Genomic DNA, 15,422 nt, shown 5'->3' on the forward strand with positions numbered 1-15,422 from the left:
TTTAAATATAAACATTGATAGACTAGAAATGGGCTTCTGACTTGCATATCAATAAAAAATGCAAGGGATAAAAACAAATCAATTAATAGCAAAATATAGACAAATTTACAAAGAAAATATCAAAGTATTTTTAATAAAGAAAAAGATGATAAATAAAACTGAACATACCAGAAATCATAAATACAAACATATTACTCTCATATTGCATATTGAGAAATACTGTCAGATAACTTTGAAATTAAAGGCATTACATGCTATACACGAGAGACAAAAACTAAATTTAAATGACAATTCAGAAATAAAGAGATAGAGGCCAGGCGCGGTGGCTCACGCCTGTAATCCCAGCACTTTGGGTGGCCAAGGCAGGCGGATCATGAGGTCAAGAGATCGAGACCATCCTCGCCAACATGGTGAAACTCCGTCTCTACTAAAAATACAGAAAATTAGCTGGGCGTGGTCGTGCGTGCCTGTAGTCCCAGCTACTCAGGAGGCTGAGGCAGGAGAATCGCTTGAACCTGGGAGGCGGAGGTTGCAGTGAGCTGAGATGGCGCCACTGCACTCCAGCCTGGTGACAGAGCGAGACTCCGGCTCAAAAAGAAAAAAAAGATAGATAAAGATATGAGATACTAAACCTTAAAACACTAAAAGTTCCAATATTAATATCAAAGGTGAATTAAAAGCACAAATATTAACTATGAACATGACTCATTTTTTATCAGTAGAAGGTGGAAGCTACATGACACTAACAAGACCATGTTTAAGGAAATGGGATTTGTATTGAAGGCAGGTGCTATCTCTCCCACTGGACACATTTTTCTCTGGTACAGACTCGGGGTAGGGAGATGGCCATGATGCAAAGCACGAAAAACACTGTAGTGACTCTGGTCTTCCTGCTCACTCTAGATCACTAAAACAGGGTAAGGACAATACAGGGGGATGACATGTTCATGCTGAGAAAACTATGAGTTACTTAGGAGAAAAGTAAATTTCTACACTTTATACCTTAAGACAAAGTAAATTCAGGGCAGATATTTTATTTAAATGAAGAAAATAAATTCAAAACAAAAATTTTGGTGAATATATTTAAAATCTTGGGGTAAGAAGGACTTTCTGAGAATAATATTAAAGGCATAATCACAAAGAAAAGTACAGATACATTTGATTACATGAGGATTAAATGCTTTTATATAATGAAAAAGCAAGACAACCTGGGAGAAATTGCTTATATTACATAAAATAGAAAAAGGATCAATAGATTTAACTTTCCAGTCCAAAGACAGAAAAGGATAAATGAAGGTGTGTCAAAGAATGTGCATTAGAACAAATATATTTACTAATATCAGAGAAATCAATGATGGCTACTGTTAAGTGTGGGAGGGGAGAAATGTACACTTTGCATCTTGATGTTAAAGCACATATCAATATCAATAGCGTCACAATCATTCCCTTTGATGCAGAATTTCCACTTCTGAGAATTTATAACAAGCAAATAACCAACAGTATACAGAGATTTAGCCTCAAATATATTCATTTTTGTAACAGTTAAAAACTTGTAAAAAACTTAATTGTTCAGCAATATCTGACTATTAAATGAATTACAGCACATCTACACCATGAAATATTACACAACTGTTACAAATAATGTTGTAAGTGCACATGAATATATATTAACAAAAAAATATAGTCATGATGTCATTAAGTAATAAGGTTATTTACAAAAGAATAAGTATGGTCTCATATCTATAAACAAAAAAAGTATATGCTTAAAGAACTTAGAAGTGCATGCATCAAAGTTTAAGCATGACTATATGTGGGTAGATTTGTTGATTGTATTTTCTGATTTTCCTTTAATGAACTCTTATGTTATTTTCAGTTTTTAGAATAAAACCTATTTACAGAACTACAGAGTTTTCAAAGTATTTTTGCATGTTATTTTCGTTTTATTACTAATTTTTTACAATACAATATCCAGTACATAGATTGCATTATAGCCAGTTTACATTTGAATAATCTGAAAGTTAAAGAGGGTTAGTGACTTGCTGAGTATCAGGTGAATGAACATATGATGTCAAAGCCAAGCGCTGATTCCAGCTTTTACTATAAATCCAATATCATCCCCCTGGTATGAAACACCAGCATTTCTCACAGGGACTACTGCAAATTCCTCCTATATCTATGTAATGAGACTTTGTAATTTAAAAATAAAATAAAATGAAAACCTGCTTTATTTTGTTTGGAGCAGGGAAAGAAGGAAATGCTTGCCTTGCTTAATCTGTCTAATTTTGTTTCAGCCCTGGGCAGCTCCATTACAGAAAATGTATAGCTAATTTGCAGACACACAGTTTAATTCAGTGGCAAATTCAGGGTAATTTGAAAAACTATTTGTATTTGCCCTCTTTGTTTCCGATCTTTGTTTAGACACCAACAGCTTACAACCATGGTGAGTTAACTTCCTCTATGGCAGTACTTCCTCTCCAGCATTGACACAAGCTGGAGAATGGTTATACGACTGGGCAAGAAAGAAGCAGAAGAAAAATCTCCTGAATATGTCTGCAGTTCAGACACAAGCCAGTTTAAGAATGTATTGTTTCATTACAGTAAGTACATGATAAAATGCCTTCAGGTCAGTGCAACAGGAAGTACTCTAGTGAGATTAGAAACAAATAAGAATAAAATCCCAATGAGCATAAGGAGGTCTTTAGTTAGCAAAACATGTTTGCTTTTGCTATCAATACTATTTGCTCATAGGCAAAATCTACAAAATTGGGAATCACACCATATCCAGTAAAAATGAGAAACGTTCACTATTGATGAGTTAAGTAGCATTCTGCATTCCTGTTTTTTTCAAAAAAAAAAACTTTTAATGGAATTAATTTCCTCTAAGAATACTTTTTACATTTTCAAGCTAGAAGAACATTTATTTCTGAATGGATGGAATTTTTTTTTCAAAATAATACTTGTCTAAGAATTCAACTGGAGTAAATACGGTGTACCCTCCCACCCATACATTTTGATATCTTTCCATAGTTTCCCTTTTTCCTTCTTGCCTCAGCAGAAGCCCTATTTCACTAAAGGTAAGAGATCCATCAATGGCTCCCTCCTTTCATACTTCAAACTGACTTACTCATATGAAGCAACATTTTCAGCATCTTCAACTTCAAACTTGGAAAGTCGTTCTAACATACTTTAGCCACCAAAAAAAAATGCAAAAATATATCATTAGATATTTGCTACACAAAATAGTGATGAAAAATATATTTGAATAACAAGAATCCCATGAATCTAAAGAATATAGTAAACATGACTTAGCTCACTGGAAGACCTAATATTTAAGAAAGAAAATTACAATCATTAACCAGAAACTCTTTCCTCATGGATACTCCTAACACTGAATTTTGCATATTTTTATCTTCTTTTCTCTCTCTGTCTCTTTCTCTATATATGTATATAAAGATATATAAAAGAATATGTATACAGATATATAATATATAAATAATACGTGTATACACGTATCTCAAAGACATTGTAGGTTTCATTCCAGACCACTGCAATAAAGCAAAAACTGCATTAAGCAACTCACACAAATGTTTTGGTTCCCCTGTGCATATAAAAGTTATGTTTACCCTACACTGTAGCCTGTTAAGTTTGCAATGGCATTATGTTCAAAAAACTTATGTACATACCTTAATTAAAAACTACTTTATTGGTTAAAAAATGCTAATGATCACCTGAGCCTTTAGCAAGTCATAGTCTTTTTGCTGGTGGAGGGCATTGCCTCCATGTTCATGGCTGCTGACTGATCAGAGTGGTGGTTGCCAATGGTTGGAGTGGCTGAGGCAGTTTCTTAAAACAGGCCAACAATGAAGTTTGCTATAGCAAATGACTCTTCTTTTCACAAGTGAGGATTAAGTGGTGAAGCCATCAGGTCCTGCACTTTGTTGAAAGCCTTTTTATTACTGATTCAATCTCATTACTTATTTTTGGTCTGTTCAGGTTTTCTATTTCTTCTTGGTTTAGTCTTGGTAGGTCGTATGGGTCAAGGATTTTGTCCACCTCCTCTAGGTTTTCAAATTTATTGTAGAGTTGCTCATAATAGTCTTTAATAATTCTTTTTATTTCTGTCATATCTGTTATGAGGTCTCTTTTTTTGTTTCTGATTTTACTTATTTGGGTCTTCCCTTTTTCTTAATTAGTCTAGCTAATGGTTTGTTGATATTTTTTAAACCTGCTTTTTGTTGTTAACCTTTTGTAATTTTTGCCTCAAATTTGTTTATTTCTGTTTGGTCTTCATTATTTATTTCCTTTTAATAATTTGGGGTTTGGTTTGTTCTTACTGTTCCAGTTTCTTGAGGTAGAATTGTTCAGTGGTTTATTTGAAAGTTTTCTAGTTTTTTTGATCCAGGCATTTATTGCTAAAAACATACTTCTTTTTTTTTTTTATACTTTAAGTTCTAGGGTACATGTGCACAATGTGCAGGTTTGTTACATATGTATACATGTGCCATGTTGGTGTGCTGCGCCCATTAACTCGCCGTTTACATTAGGTATATCTCCTAATGCTATCCCTCCCCCCTCCCCCTACCCAACAACAGGCCCCAGTGTGTGATGTCCCCCTTCCTGTGTCCAAGTGTTCTCATTGTTCAATTCCCACCTATGAGTGAGAACATGCGATGTTTGGTGTTTTGTCCTTGCAATAGTTTGCTGAAAAAATGATGAGTTCATGTCCTTTGTAGGGACACGGATGAAGCTAAAAACATACTTCTTAATAACTGCTTTTGCTGTGTCCCCTGTTTTGGTATATTGTGTTTCTAGTTACATTTGTTTCAAAGAATTCTTAAATTTCATTCTTAATTTCTTTCTTCACTCATTGTAACTCAAGGGCATGTTGTTTAATTTCCATATGTCTGTATAGTTTTGAATGTTCCTCTTGTTATGAATGTCTAGTTTTATTCCATTGTGGTAAGATAAGATACCTGATAGAATTTCAATTTTTAAAAATTTGTTGAGACTTGTTTTGTAGCCTAACATATGGTCTATCTTGGATAATGTTTCATATGCTGATGAAAAGAATGTGTATTCTGCAGCTGTTGGGTGAGGTGTTCTGTATGTTTGTTACTTATGTCCATTTGGTCTATGGTGGAATTTAAGTCTGATGTTTCTTTGTTGATTTTCTGTCTAGATGATTTGTCCAATGCTGAAAGTGGGATACGGAAGTGCCCAACTTTTATGGTAATGGGGTCTATCTCCCTCTTTAGATCTAGTAATATTCGCTTTATATATCTAGGTGCTCTGGTATTTGAGTGCATACATATTTACAATTATACACATATTACAATTATATTTCTTACCAAATTGAACACTTTATTACTATATAATAATTTTGTTTGTCAATTTTTATGGTTTTTAACTTGAACTCTGTTTTGTCTGATACAAGTATAGCTATTCCTGCTCACTTTTGGCTTCCATTTGCATAGAATATCTTTTTCCATCCCTTCATTATCAGTCTATGTGTTTCTTTACCAGTAAGGTGGGTTTCTTTTAGATAAAATATAGTCGGGTCTTATTTTTTAATCCATTCAGTAAGTCTATATCCTTCATGGGGTATTTAATCTATTAACATTCAAAGTTATTGTTGGTAGGTGAGGAGTTACTTCCAACGTTTTATTGTTTTCTGGTTGTTTTGTATATGTTTTATTCCTTTCTTCCTGTTTACTTTTGAAGTTGGGTAGTTTTCTGTAGTGATAAGGTTTCATTCCTTTCTCTTTCTCCTTTATGTATTGACTCTAACAGTGACTTTTAAAGTTTTGCATGTTTTTATGATGGTGGTTATCATCTTTTTACTTCCAGATGTAAGACTCCCTTGGGCATTTCTTGTAAGGCTGGTCTAGTGTTGATGAATTATCTTGGTTTTTGTTTATCTATGACAGATTTTATGTCTTCTTCATTTGTAAAGGATAGCTGTGCTGGGTATAATATTCTTGGTTGAAAGATTTTTTTTCTTTCAGAACTTCGAATATATCATCCCATTCTCTTCTAGCCTAAGGTTTCTGCTGAGAAATCAGCTGTTAGTCTAATGTGGATTCCATTATAAGTGTGTTGCTTTTCTCTTGCTATTTTAAAAAATCTTTGTCTTTGATTTTTCACAATTTGACTATAATGTCTGGGTTGAATGTATTTGGGGTTCTTTGATCTTTCTGGAACTAGATGTCTAGCTCTCTCTCAAGAGTTAGGAAGTTTTATGCTCTCATTTTATTAAATATGTTTTCCTCATATTTTCTCTTCACTTTTCCTTCTGGAATGCCCATAATATGAATATTTGATCAAATTAATGGTGTCCCATAAATCCTGTAGGCTTTTTTCATTCTTTTTTATCCTTTTTTGCCTGCCTGTGTTATTTCAAAAGACTTGTCTTCAAGTTCAGAAATTATTTCTTCTGCTTGTTCTTGTCTGTAAAGCCATTGATTGTATTTTTTCATTTCATCTATTGAACTGTTTAGTTCTTAGGGCTTCTGTTTGGTTATTTTTATGATATCTGTATCTTTACTGAATTTCTCTTTAAAATCATGTTTTCCTGATTTCATTGACTTGTCTATCTGTATTACCTTATATCTCACTGAGTTTCCTTAAGATTATTCTTTTTTCTGTCATTTCATATGTTTATGATTGGGTTCTATTACTGGATAATTATTATTTCCCTTTGTAGATGACATGTTTTCTTGCATTTTCACGGTTGCTGTGTTTCTAAATTGATTTCTATGCATCTGGTGAAAAAGTCACCTTTTCCAATTTTATGGAGTAGGTTTACTTGTATGAATTTATTTGTATGAATGGGTCTTGGATGTCAGTTCATTGGGGTATACTGGCCTTGGTTCTACATGGATGCAGTAAGTGTAGTCTCCATGTAGTTTATTCAGCTGTGATCCACACTAGTAACATTTCCAAGTTACTCAGTGGCCTAGGCTAAGGAAGTTTGTGGTGATGGTGGTGCAGCCTTGCCAGGAGTGGGCTCACTGGGCTATTTCTCAGGGTAGGGGTGTGTGCAGGCATACAGTGGGTCAGAAAACTTGGAGTATGGCTTTATGCAGCTGGCCATGGTCCTGTCACTCTAGCCAGGAGCATGGGGGTGCAGTTGCTCAACCAGGGCATGCCTGCCAGATGTGCCTTGCAGGACAGTTTCTCAGGCCCAGGATGCTGGCAGCTGTTTGCCTGGCCTGGAAGCATGCACTCCAGGAGTGGCCTGAAGGGCTGTTTCCCATACCTGGTATGTGGGTACACAGCTGCTCATCTGGCCTGGGGCCAGTCTGCTGGGGGAAACTCATGGGCCAAATATATAGCTGCATAGCTGCTAAGCTGGACTGAAGATATCCTTGCCAGGGCTGGCCAAGAGGGGGTGTTTCTCAGGCCTGGGACATAGTCAAATGATTTCTCAGCTGTCCTGGATGTGTGTCTGCTGGGGGTAGTCCACAGAGCTATTCTAGCTCAGAATGTGGGCACACTGCTGCTCAGCTGGCCTGGGTGGTGCCTGCCAGGGGAAGCCCAGGGGACTGCTTCTATGAGCCAGGATGTGGACACGAGGCTGCTCGGCTGGCCTAGGGGCATGTCTTCTGGGAGTAGCCCATGGGGCTCTTTCTTAGGTCCAGGACATGGGCATTCATGGCTGACTGGCTGGTCTGGAGGTGCATCTTCTGGGAATGGACACAGGACTGTTTCTCAGGCTCATGAAAGGTTGCACAGCTGCTTAGTTGGCCTGGGAGTGTTTCTGTGGGGGGTGGCCTAAAGGGCTGTTCCTCAAGCTGGGGCATAGGTATGTGGCTGCTTAGTTGGCCTGACAGTCTGCTGGCCAGAGTAAGCTCCCAGGGTTGTTTCTCGGCCCTGAGACTTGGGCATACACAGCTGCTTGTCTCTCAGGTCTGAGACACAGGTGCAAGGCCCACTCGGTGGTGTGCCTACTGGGGGCAGCCTGTGGGACTGTTTCTCAGGCCCTTATTAAAGGCAGAGGGCTCCTGGGCAGGCCAGGAGCATGTCTGTGGTGGATGGGGCCTGCAAGGCTGTTTCTCAGGTCCTGAGCATGGGCTCATAGTCACTCTGTTGACCTGGGGGTGTATCAGCTGCTCAGAGGCTTAGGAGCCTCTCCCACTTGGGAGAGGGCATGTAGTGGTTTGGCTGTCTTAAGAGTGAGTTTACCCTGGATGGGACTGCAGATTATTCCTCTGTCTGGAAGTGTGGTGGTGGGGGTTGATTTCCCTGCTCTGCATTACTTGAGTTACAGCCAGTCCTAGGACCAACCTCCACACAGCTGGGATTGTGGCTTTAACCCACCCATGTGGGCTTGGTGTACTGAAGATAAAGCTCCAGCGCTGGAGAGGCACAGTGGCTACTGGCCCCCAGAGGAGGGCACACTCAAGAGATGACTCTGGTCTGAAGGTGCTGTGTTACTGCAGCTTAAGTCTCTGGGGGTGGGAAGTCTTCACCTTGTACTCCTAGTCCAGGACATGCAGCTGTGTCAATTCTTGGCAGTACTCCAAACTGGCCTCAGGGCTTGCAAAGACTGTGAGATTCTCCTGTTGTAAAGACTTTGTGTTTGTGATGGCAGCGGGGTGGCAGGGATCTTCTGCTTACCTTCACCCTGCAATGAGAAGTCCCTCCTGTCTCTGGGCCAATTCAATCCAGATGGGGCAGAAGGGGCTGCACAGGCTGAGTGCTTCCATGCTGTGGCAACTTCCAGTCACCACAGATGCATCTCCACTCCTTTGCTGCACTCCAGGACTATCCCTCTGATACTCTAATCAAATCTTAGATGTGTATTTCTTGCCTAGGTTCTTTCTCGTAGGGGAGATGAGCACCAGGCATCTCTAGTCACCCATCTTGCTTGATTTAGCATAATTCCTAAGGGCCCTAGGATTTTCAGAATAGTCAATGATTGTTGGATTCAACTTAAAGTCACCAGCTTCATTAGCCCCTAACAAGAGAATTGGCCTGTGCTTTGAAGATTTGAAACCATGCATTGACATCTCCTCTCTAAATATAAAAGTCCTAGATGGCATCTTCTTCCATTAAAAGGCTATCTTGTCTACATTGAAAATGTGTTGTTTAGTGTGGCCACCTTCATCAATTATCTCAGCTAGATCTTCTGGATAACTTGCTGCTGCTTCTGCATCAGCACTTGCTGTTTACCTTGCACTTTTATGTTATGGAGATGGCTTCTTTCCTTAAACCTCATGAACCAACCTTTTAGCTTCAAGCTTTTCTTCTGCAGCTTCCTTACCTCTCCCAGGCTTCATTGAATCGAAGAGAATGAGGGCCTTGTCCTGGATTAGGCTTTGGCTTAAGGGAATGCTGTGGCTGGTTTGATCCTTTATCCAGACCACTAAAACATTCTTCATATTAGCAATCAGACTGTTTTGCTTTCTCATCATTTGTATGTTCACTGGAGTAGCAGTCTTAATTTTCCTCAAGAAGTTTTTTGGCTTTTTTGTTTTGCTTTTGTTTTACATTCACAACTTGGCTGAACTGGTGCAAGAAGTCTAGCCTTCCTCACAATCATTTCTAGCTTTTGGTTTAAAGTGAGAGCCATGTGACTCTTCCTTTCACTAGGACACTCAGAGACCATCATAGGCTTATTAAATGGCCTACTTTCAATATTGTTGTGTCTCAGGGAATAGGGAGGCCCAAGGAGAAGGAGAGAGATGGGGGAATGGCTAGTCAGTGGAGCAGTCGGAACAAACATGTCATTGATTAGGCTTGTCATCTTAATATGGACATGGTTTGTATTGCCCCAATACAATTACAATAGCAACATCAAAGATCACTGATCACAGATCACCATAACAGATATGATAATAAAAAGTTTGGAATATTGCAAGAATTATTAAAATGTGACAGAGACACAAAGTGAGAACATGCTGTTGGAAAAATAAAACCAGGAGACTTGCTCAATGCAGGGTTGCTACAAACCTTCAGTTTATAAAAAAGTAATATCTGAGGGGCAATAAAGTAAAGCACAATAAAACAAGATATACCTGCATATACACACACATATATGTATATATAAACTATATATGTGTATATATACATATATATGCTAAAGGATATATACATATATGTTTACATACATATATACACATGCTCATATGTATATTAAAGGATATATATATGACTACTGATGTTATTAATTTGGGTCAGTGCTAAAGAATATATCTATATATAGATATGTATATATAGATATATATACACACATTTAAATATGCACATATGTAGACATATGTATATAGATATGTGTGTATCTATATACACACAAATACATATTTATATATCTATATATACTACATATATAGCTAAAAGATATATCTGTATATATATATACACACACACACATATATACATGTGTGTTATATGTGTGTGTGTGTGTGTGTGTGTGTGTGTGTAGATACATCCTTTAGCACTGACCCAAATTAATAACATCAGTAGTTTTCAATGACACCACCACTGAAAGGTGAGTTATATCAAAGATATATCAAAGTAGTGAAAGACTACTGATGTCATTTTATCCGGGCCAGTGCTGAGAATTAAAAATGTACACATCAGGTCAAGTGACTTCAGAGATATACTTTTCTGGTTGAAGTTATGTACAACTGCTCTAAATTTATAAACTGGCGGAACTCTGAAAATGTATATGTCAATGATTTGGAATCTACTATTAATATATCATTTTTTCCTGGAAGAAAACCTTATATTATGTAAAGGTGCTCTTGGGCCTTAACAAACAATCTAATGAATCACAATTTAAGTGCAGTTCTTTATTACTTCATTTGTGAGTGAATTTTACCAATCTTAATATATCCCTCTCTTCTTTCTCTCCGTATTTTGAAATCTCACGCATCATTGATGACTCTACCACACATTACTCTTTTTAATTCAATGGAGTAATAGCTAAAGGATTAAAAATGAACGTAGCAAGACTCCACGTGATCCTAGACTTAATTTTCTGATGCAAATTAGCAATAATTATTCTACAATTCATAATCTAGTTACCCTGAAAAATGGACATTAATCAGTTATTTATTTGAAACATGGTATTTAATTTTTCTCTGGAAATGAGGTTTTAGATGTTTGTAATGAAATTTTTCGGCCTGTGAAAAAAACTTAATGAATCAAGTTTATATACATTTCTTTACTCCTAAACCTAATCCCCAAGTTACTGTTTCTGGCAAAATTTACATAAAATCAACTTCAGTTTGTAAATACCCACTTTGCTTGCCCTTGTAATTTTCTGCCTTCTCACGTTCAAATACCACCAGTAACTCTTCACCAATCACGGATGTCTTTCCTGCCCCTCAGATAGGGTTAAGTAACTACAGATCCAAGGCAGGGCCTCCATACAATCTGATCGTGGGTTTACCTTTGGGGCAGTAGCATCATGTGATAACAGACGAAGAGACCAGGGGTCTATTAGCTTTGCTCTTTTCTGTTGAGAGCTCCTCAGCTCCCTGCCCACTGTTACCTCCTCCTTGCACCAAATAGGACTGTTGCCTCTTTTGGCTCACTCTAGTAGAGTGTCATACAATGAACACGTTCTCATATTTTCCTAAGGTTTCAGGGTGCTGCTAAATATGGGTGACCAATGGAATAGGAATAAGAAGCATTCCTCTTAAGACCTATTCCTCTTTTATCCAACTAGATCGAAGAAAGGTACCTGCAGATACTACAGTAATAAGACTTTAGAAAACAGTGTCTAAAACACTCTGAATTGTTATGGATGCTCCATACAATGAACTTCCCAAATCTGAATCTCTCTTTTCTACATGTATACTTTTGTGTGTGTCTATGTGTGTATTTACATATATATGTTTAGGTCTAGCTTTATATTTACTTAAACTTCAAATTTTGTGGAAGGTCCGTTCATGTGTTACGGTTGTCATTTCACTGAAGGCAGTGCTGATGGAGTAAAAAGGTACATAGACATATAATGAATTTCTCTTTTTTGACACTATTAGCAAATACATTTTTTGCACCAAAAGGAGTAGATTTTTCATAAATATGAAATACATACATATATAATAAGTGAGGGTATGCAAATCCTACCACATAAGCCCAGTAAGTAAAGTCCAACAATTAACAAAGACTCATTTATCAATGGTCAGTTAATCAGAGATTAATTAAATTATATATAAATTAAACCTATGTACATATTAGAAATACATTTTAGCCAGGCGCGGTGGCTCATGACTGTAAACCCAGCAGTTTGGGAGGCTGAGGAGGGTGGATCACGAGGGCAGGAGTTCAAGACCAGCCTGGCCAATATTGTGAAACCCCACCCCTACCAAAAATACAAAAAATTAGTCGGGCATGGTGGCACGTGACTGCAGTCCCAGCTACTCAGGAGGCTGAGGCAGGAAAATCGCTTGAATCCGGGAGATGGAGGTTACAGTGAGCCAAGATCGTGCCACTGCACTCCAGCTTGGGCAACAGCAAGACTTCATCTCAAAAAATAATAATAATAATAGAAATACATTTTAATTTGCCCATGCCTCTAACGTCCTATAAAATAAATTCTTTTAAAAAATTATTTATTGGCTTAAAAATCAATACTACATACAAAACTCACATGCTATTGCTTAGTGAGCAACTACAGAATTCTCACTTAGATATTCCCTTAATCAGCCACTGATTAAACACAATCCTTTTATTTCTTCTGTAAAATGTCATTCATTTTGCAAGGTTTCTTGAGCATTACACTATAATTAACTTGAATCAGGTTTTCCATATTACTTACACCTTTATGATTTATTTCCAGGAGAGGTTTTCACATGACTGGGAAAACCCTCCACCACCTCCTTCCTTTCACTGATCATGCTAGTCTCTCCTGCCCATGAGACACAGTGAAGTACCTGCGCACCTGAGGAAAGCCGCATCCAATGAGGTGGTGGGTTTGGGTTGGGTCTAGGCACCAACCTCACATGTGGACAGAGCTCTTGAGGGTGTGGGACAAGTCCACGTTCCATTAGCTCAGTTCTTTTTTTCCCAGGGCTTCACTACTCCTTATTGGCTGCTATCTCCTCCATGTTGCAAATAGGATTGATTCTCTCCTTTCTTGGAACACTATGGTAGGGTTTCAAGCTCAGGAAACCTGAATCCCTTAAAAAATTGCCTACTAGAAACTGAGGGTGACAAATACACTAACAGGAAGAAGCAGCTCTCCTACGAACTGACCTCCTTACGCAACTCCATCAAAAAAGGATGCAAAGTTACCTACAAATGCTACAATGAGAATTGGAAACCCTGTTAAAAAAACACTCTGTATCAGGCCATGCAGGCTCCTGAGAGTAAATTCCACAAATGTCCATCTGTCTCCGTGTTTTGTGTTTCCATTTTGTGCATGGGTTTGTTTGTGTAAATGTGTTGACAAAAGTGTGTATGGATGAAGATGGATGGATATATTTGTGTATAGCTCTATGCACTCTTATGCATACGTGTGTCTTCATGTATTTATAACTCACCTTTTACTGATAGGTGACACCAGGGCTGCTCCTTTAAATTCACTTGTTTGTGAGCTAGAGGATGATAAAAGAATACAGTCAGATAGGAGACACGATTCTAAATTTACTTTTTTGGAAAATTAGCTTTTATTACTCTAGACAGAAACCAATTAATCTCTGTCAGAAATCTGAGTCCCATAAAAAACTGCTTAGTAGGAACTAAGGGTGGCAAATATACTAACAGGAAGAAGCAACTCTCCTATGACCTGCTCCTTTTTATACAACTCCACCAAAGAAGGATGCAAAGTTACTAAAAAATGCTACAATGAGACGAATTGGAAACTCTGTTAAAAAAAAAAAAAAAAAGCAAATCTCCATGGCCATGCAGGCTCCTGAGAGTAAATTCCACAAATGTCCATCAGTCTCCTTTCTCCTTATTTTAGGTTTCCATCGTGTGCATGGATTAGTTTGTGTAGTTTGCATGGTGAAGAGAAGTGTGGATGGATAGATGGACAGATGGATGGATGGATGGATGGATGGATGGATGGATGGATGGATGGGTGGGTGTATATATTTGCTCATGTGCCTGTGTGTGTGTATAGTTCTGTGCACACTTATGCTGATGGGTGACTTTATTTAACTATTTATTACCCACCTTTCTTTCGCAGGTGCCTCCTCGGTTGCTCCTTTAAATTCATTTGTCTGTGGACTAGCAGATGACAAGAGAATACAGTCAGAGAGGAGACATAATTCTGAATTTATATTCTGGAAAAATTACCTCTCACTACTCTAGACAGAAACCAATTAATTTCTGACTATTCATGTGTATAGCACTATTGGAACCTGGAATGTCTTTTTTTCTTTATTAGAAATGAGGATTTATATGGCGAAAACCAAAATCTTAGGCTGGGGAAAATAGTAATGCTTCCCGATTTAAGTAAACCTCTTTATTATGACCTCAGTCCCAATGTGTGACAGACTTTGTGGTGGCAGTTATTTCAAACTCAACTCCAGTTTGTAGGTAGTCAGCCCTCTTATTCCATTCAATGTCCTGCTTAAAAGGCCCTCCATTAGCTCCTTACGTTCACCCAGCATGGTGGTTCCTCATGCCCCACAAAAAGGGTCAGGTAACTAGAGGTCTGACACAGGGGCACAATCCAATAGGACGGTGATTTGAGGTTTGGAGCACCAGCCTCCGTGGTGGCAGAGTTCTGGAGGGTGGAGAACACCTCCAAGGCTCTTAGCTCTGTTGCTTTCTGCTGAAGGCTGCACAGTTCCCCGAGCACTCCTACCTCCTCCTCACTCCAAACAGGATTCTCTCTTCCCTCGGCCCACTCTGCTAGGTCTCATACACGGAAATCTGAGTTTCCAAGGTATTTGCCTGCTACTTACTAAGGGTGACAAGACAGTAACAGACAGAAGCCTCCGTCTGTAGTCTGTTTCTCTTTTTTCCAAAACAACTGTAAAAATGTGGAAGTTTACCTATACCTGATACAGTGAGAAGATAAATAAACTGTGTCAAAGACACTCTGTATTGCTGTGGACACTCCTCAGACTAAATCCCACTAATCTCAATCTCTCTTTCTGTCTGGCTCTCTCTCTCTGTCATAGTTATGTTTGTGTGTGTGTTTGTGTGTACATCTTTTATAACTCACATGTCCTTGATGCCTCCATCAATGATGTCTGCTGTCAGCTCATTTGGATGGGGACTAAAGAACAAATATGGTCAGAAACAGACACGATGCCTAACTCTAAATGTTTTGCACCAAATAGCTACAGTTACTCTATGACTTATTCTCTGGTTACACTTTAAATATTCACATGTACTTATATCACTAAATTGACCTGGTATGACTTTTTTTTATCAGAAACGAGGTTTTATATGCCAACAGTGAATATCTTAGGCTATGAACATAGCGATGCATCTAGGTGAAGTGACTGTATCTT

At 38.1% G+C, this 15,422-nt stretch overlaps 1 protein-coding gene across 1 annotated transcript in view; it reads right to left on the reverse strand.

Annotated features, from left to right (window-relative positions):
- TPTE2 (transmembrane phosphoinositide 3-phosphatase and tensin homolog 2) overlaps window positions 1-15,422 on the reverse strand; it is a 130,327-nt gene that overhangs the window by 57,625 nt on the left and 57,280 nt on the right. Inside the window, 4 exon segments of the mRNA XM_054529366.2 lie at window positions 3,125-3,184; window positions 13,497-13,550; window positions 14,131-14,184; window positions 15,131-15,184. Of these exon segments, the coding sequence (XP_054385341.2) occupies window positions 3,125-3,184; window positions 13,497-13,550; window positions 14,131-14,184; window positions 15,131-15,184 (222 nt within the window).

Source organism: Pongo abelii, chromosome 14 (genome assembly GCF_028885655.2).
Source record: "Pongo abelii isolate AG06213 chromosome 14, NHGRI_mPonAbe1-v2.0_pri, whole genome shotgun sequence".
Classification (NCBI taxonomy): Eukaryota; Metazoa; Chordata; class Mammalia; order Primates; family Hominidae; genus Pongo; species Pongo abelii.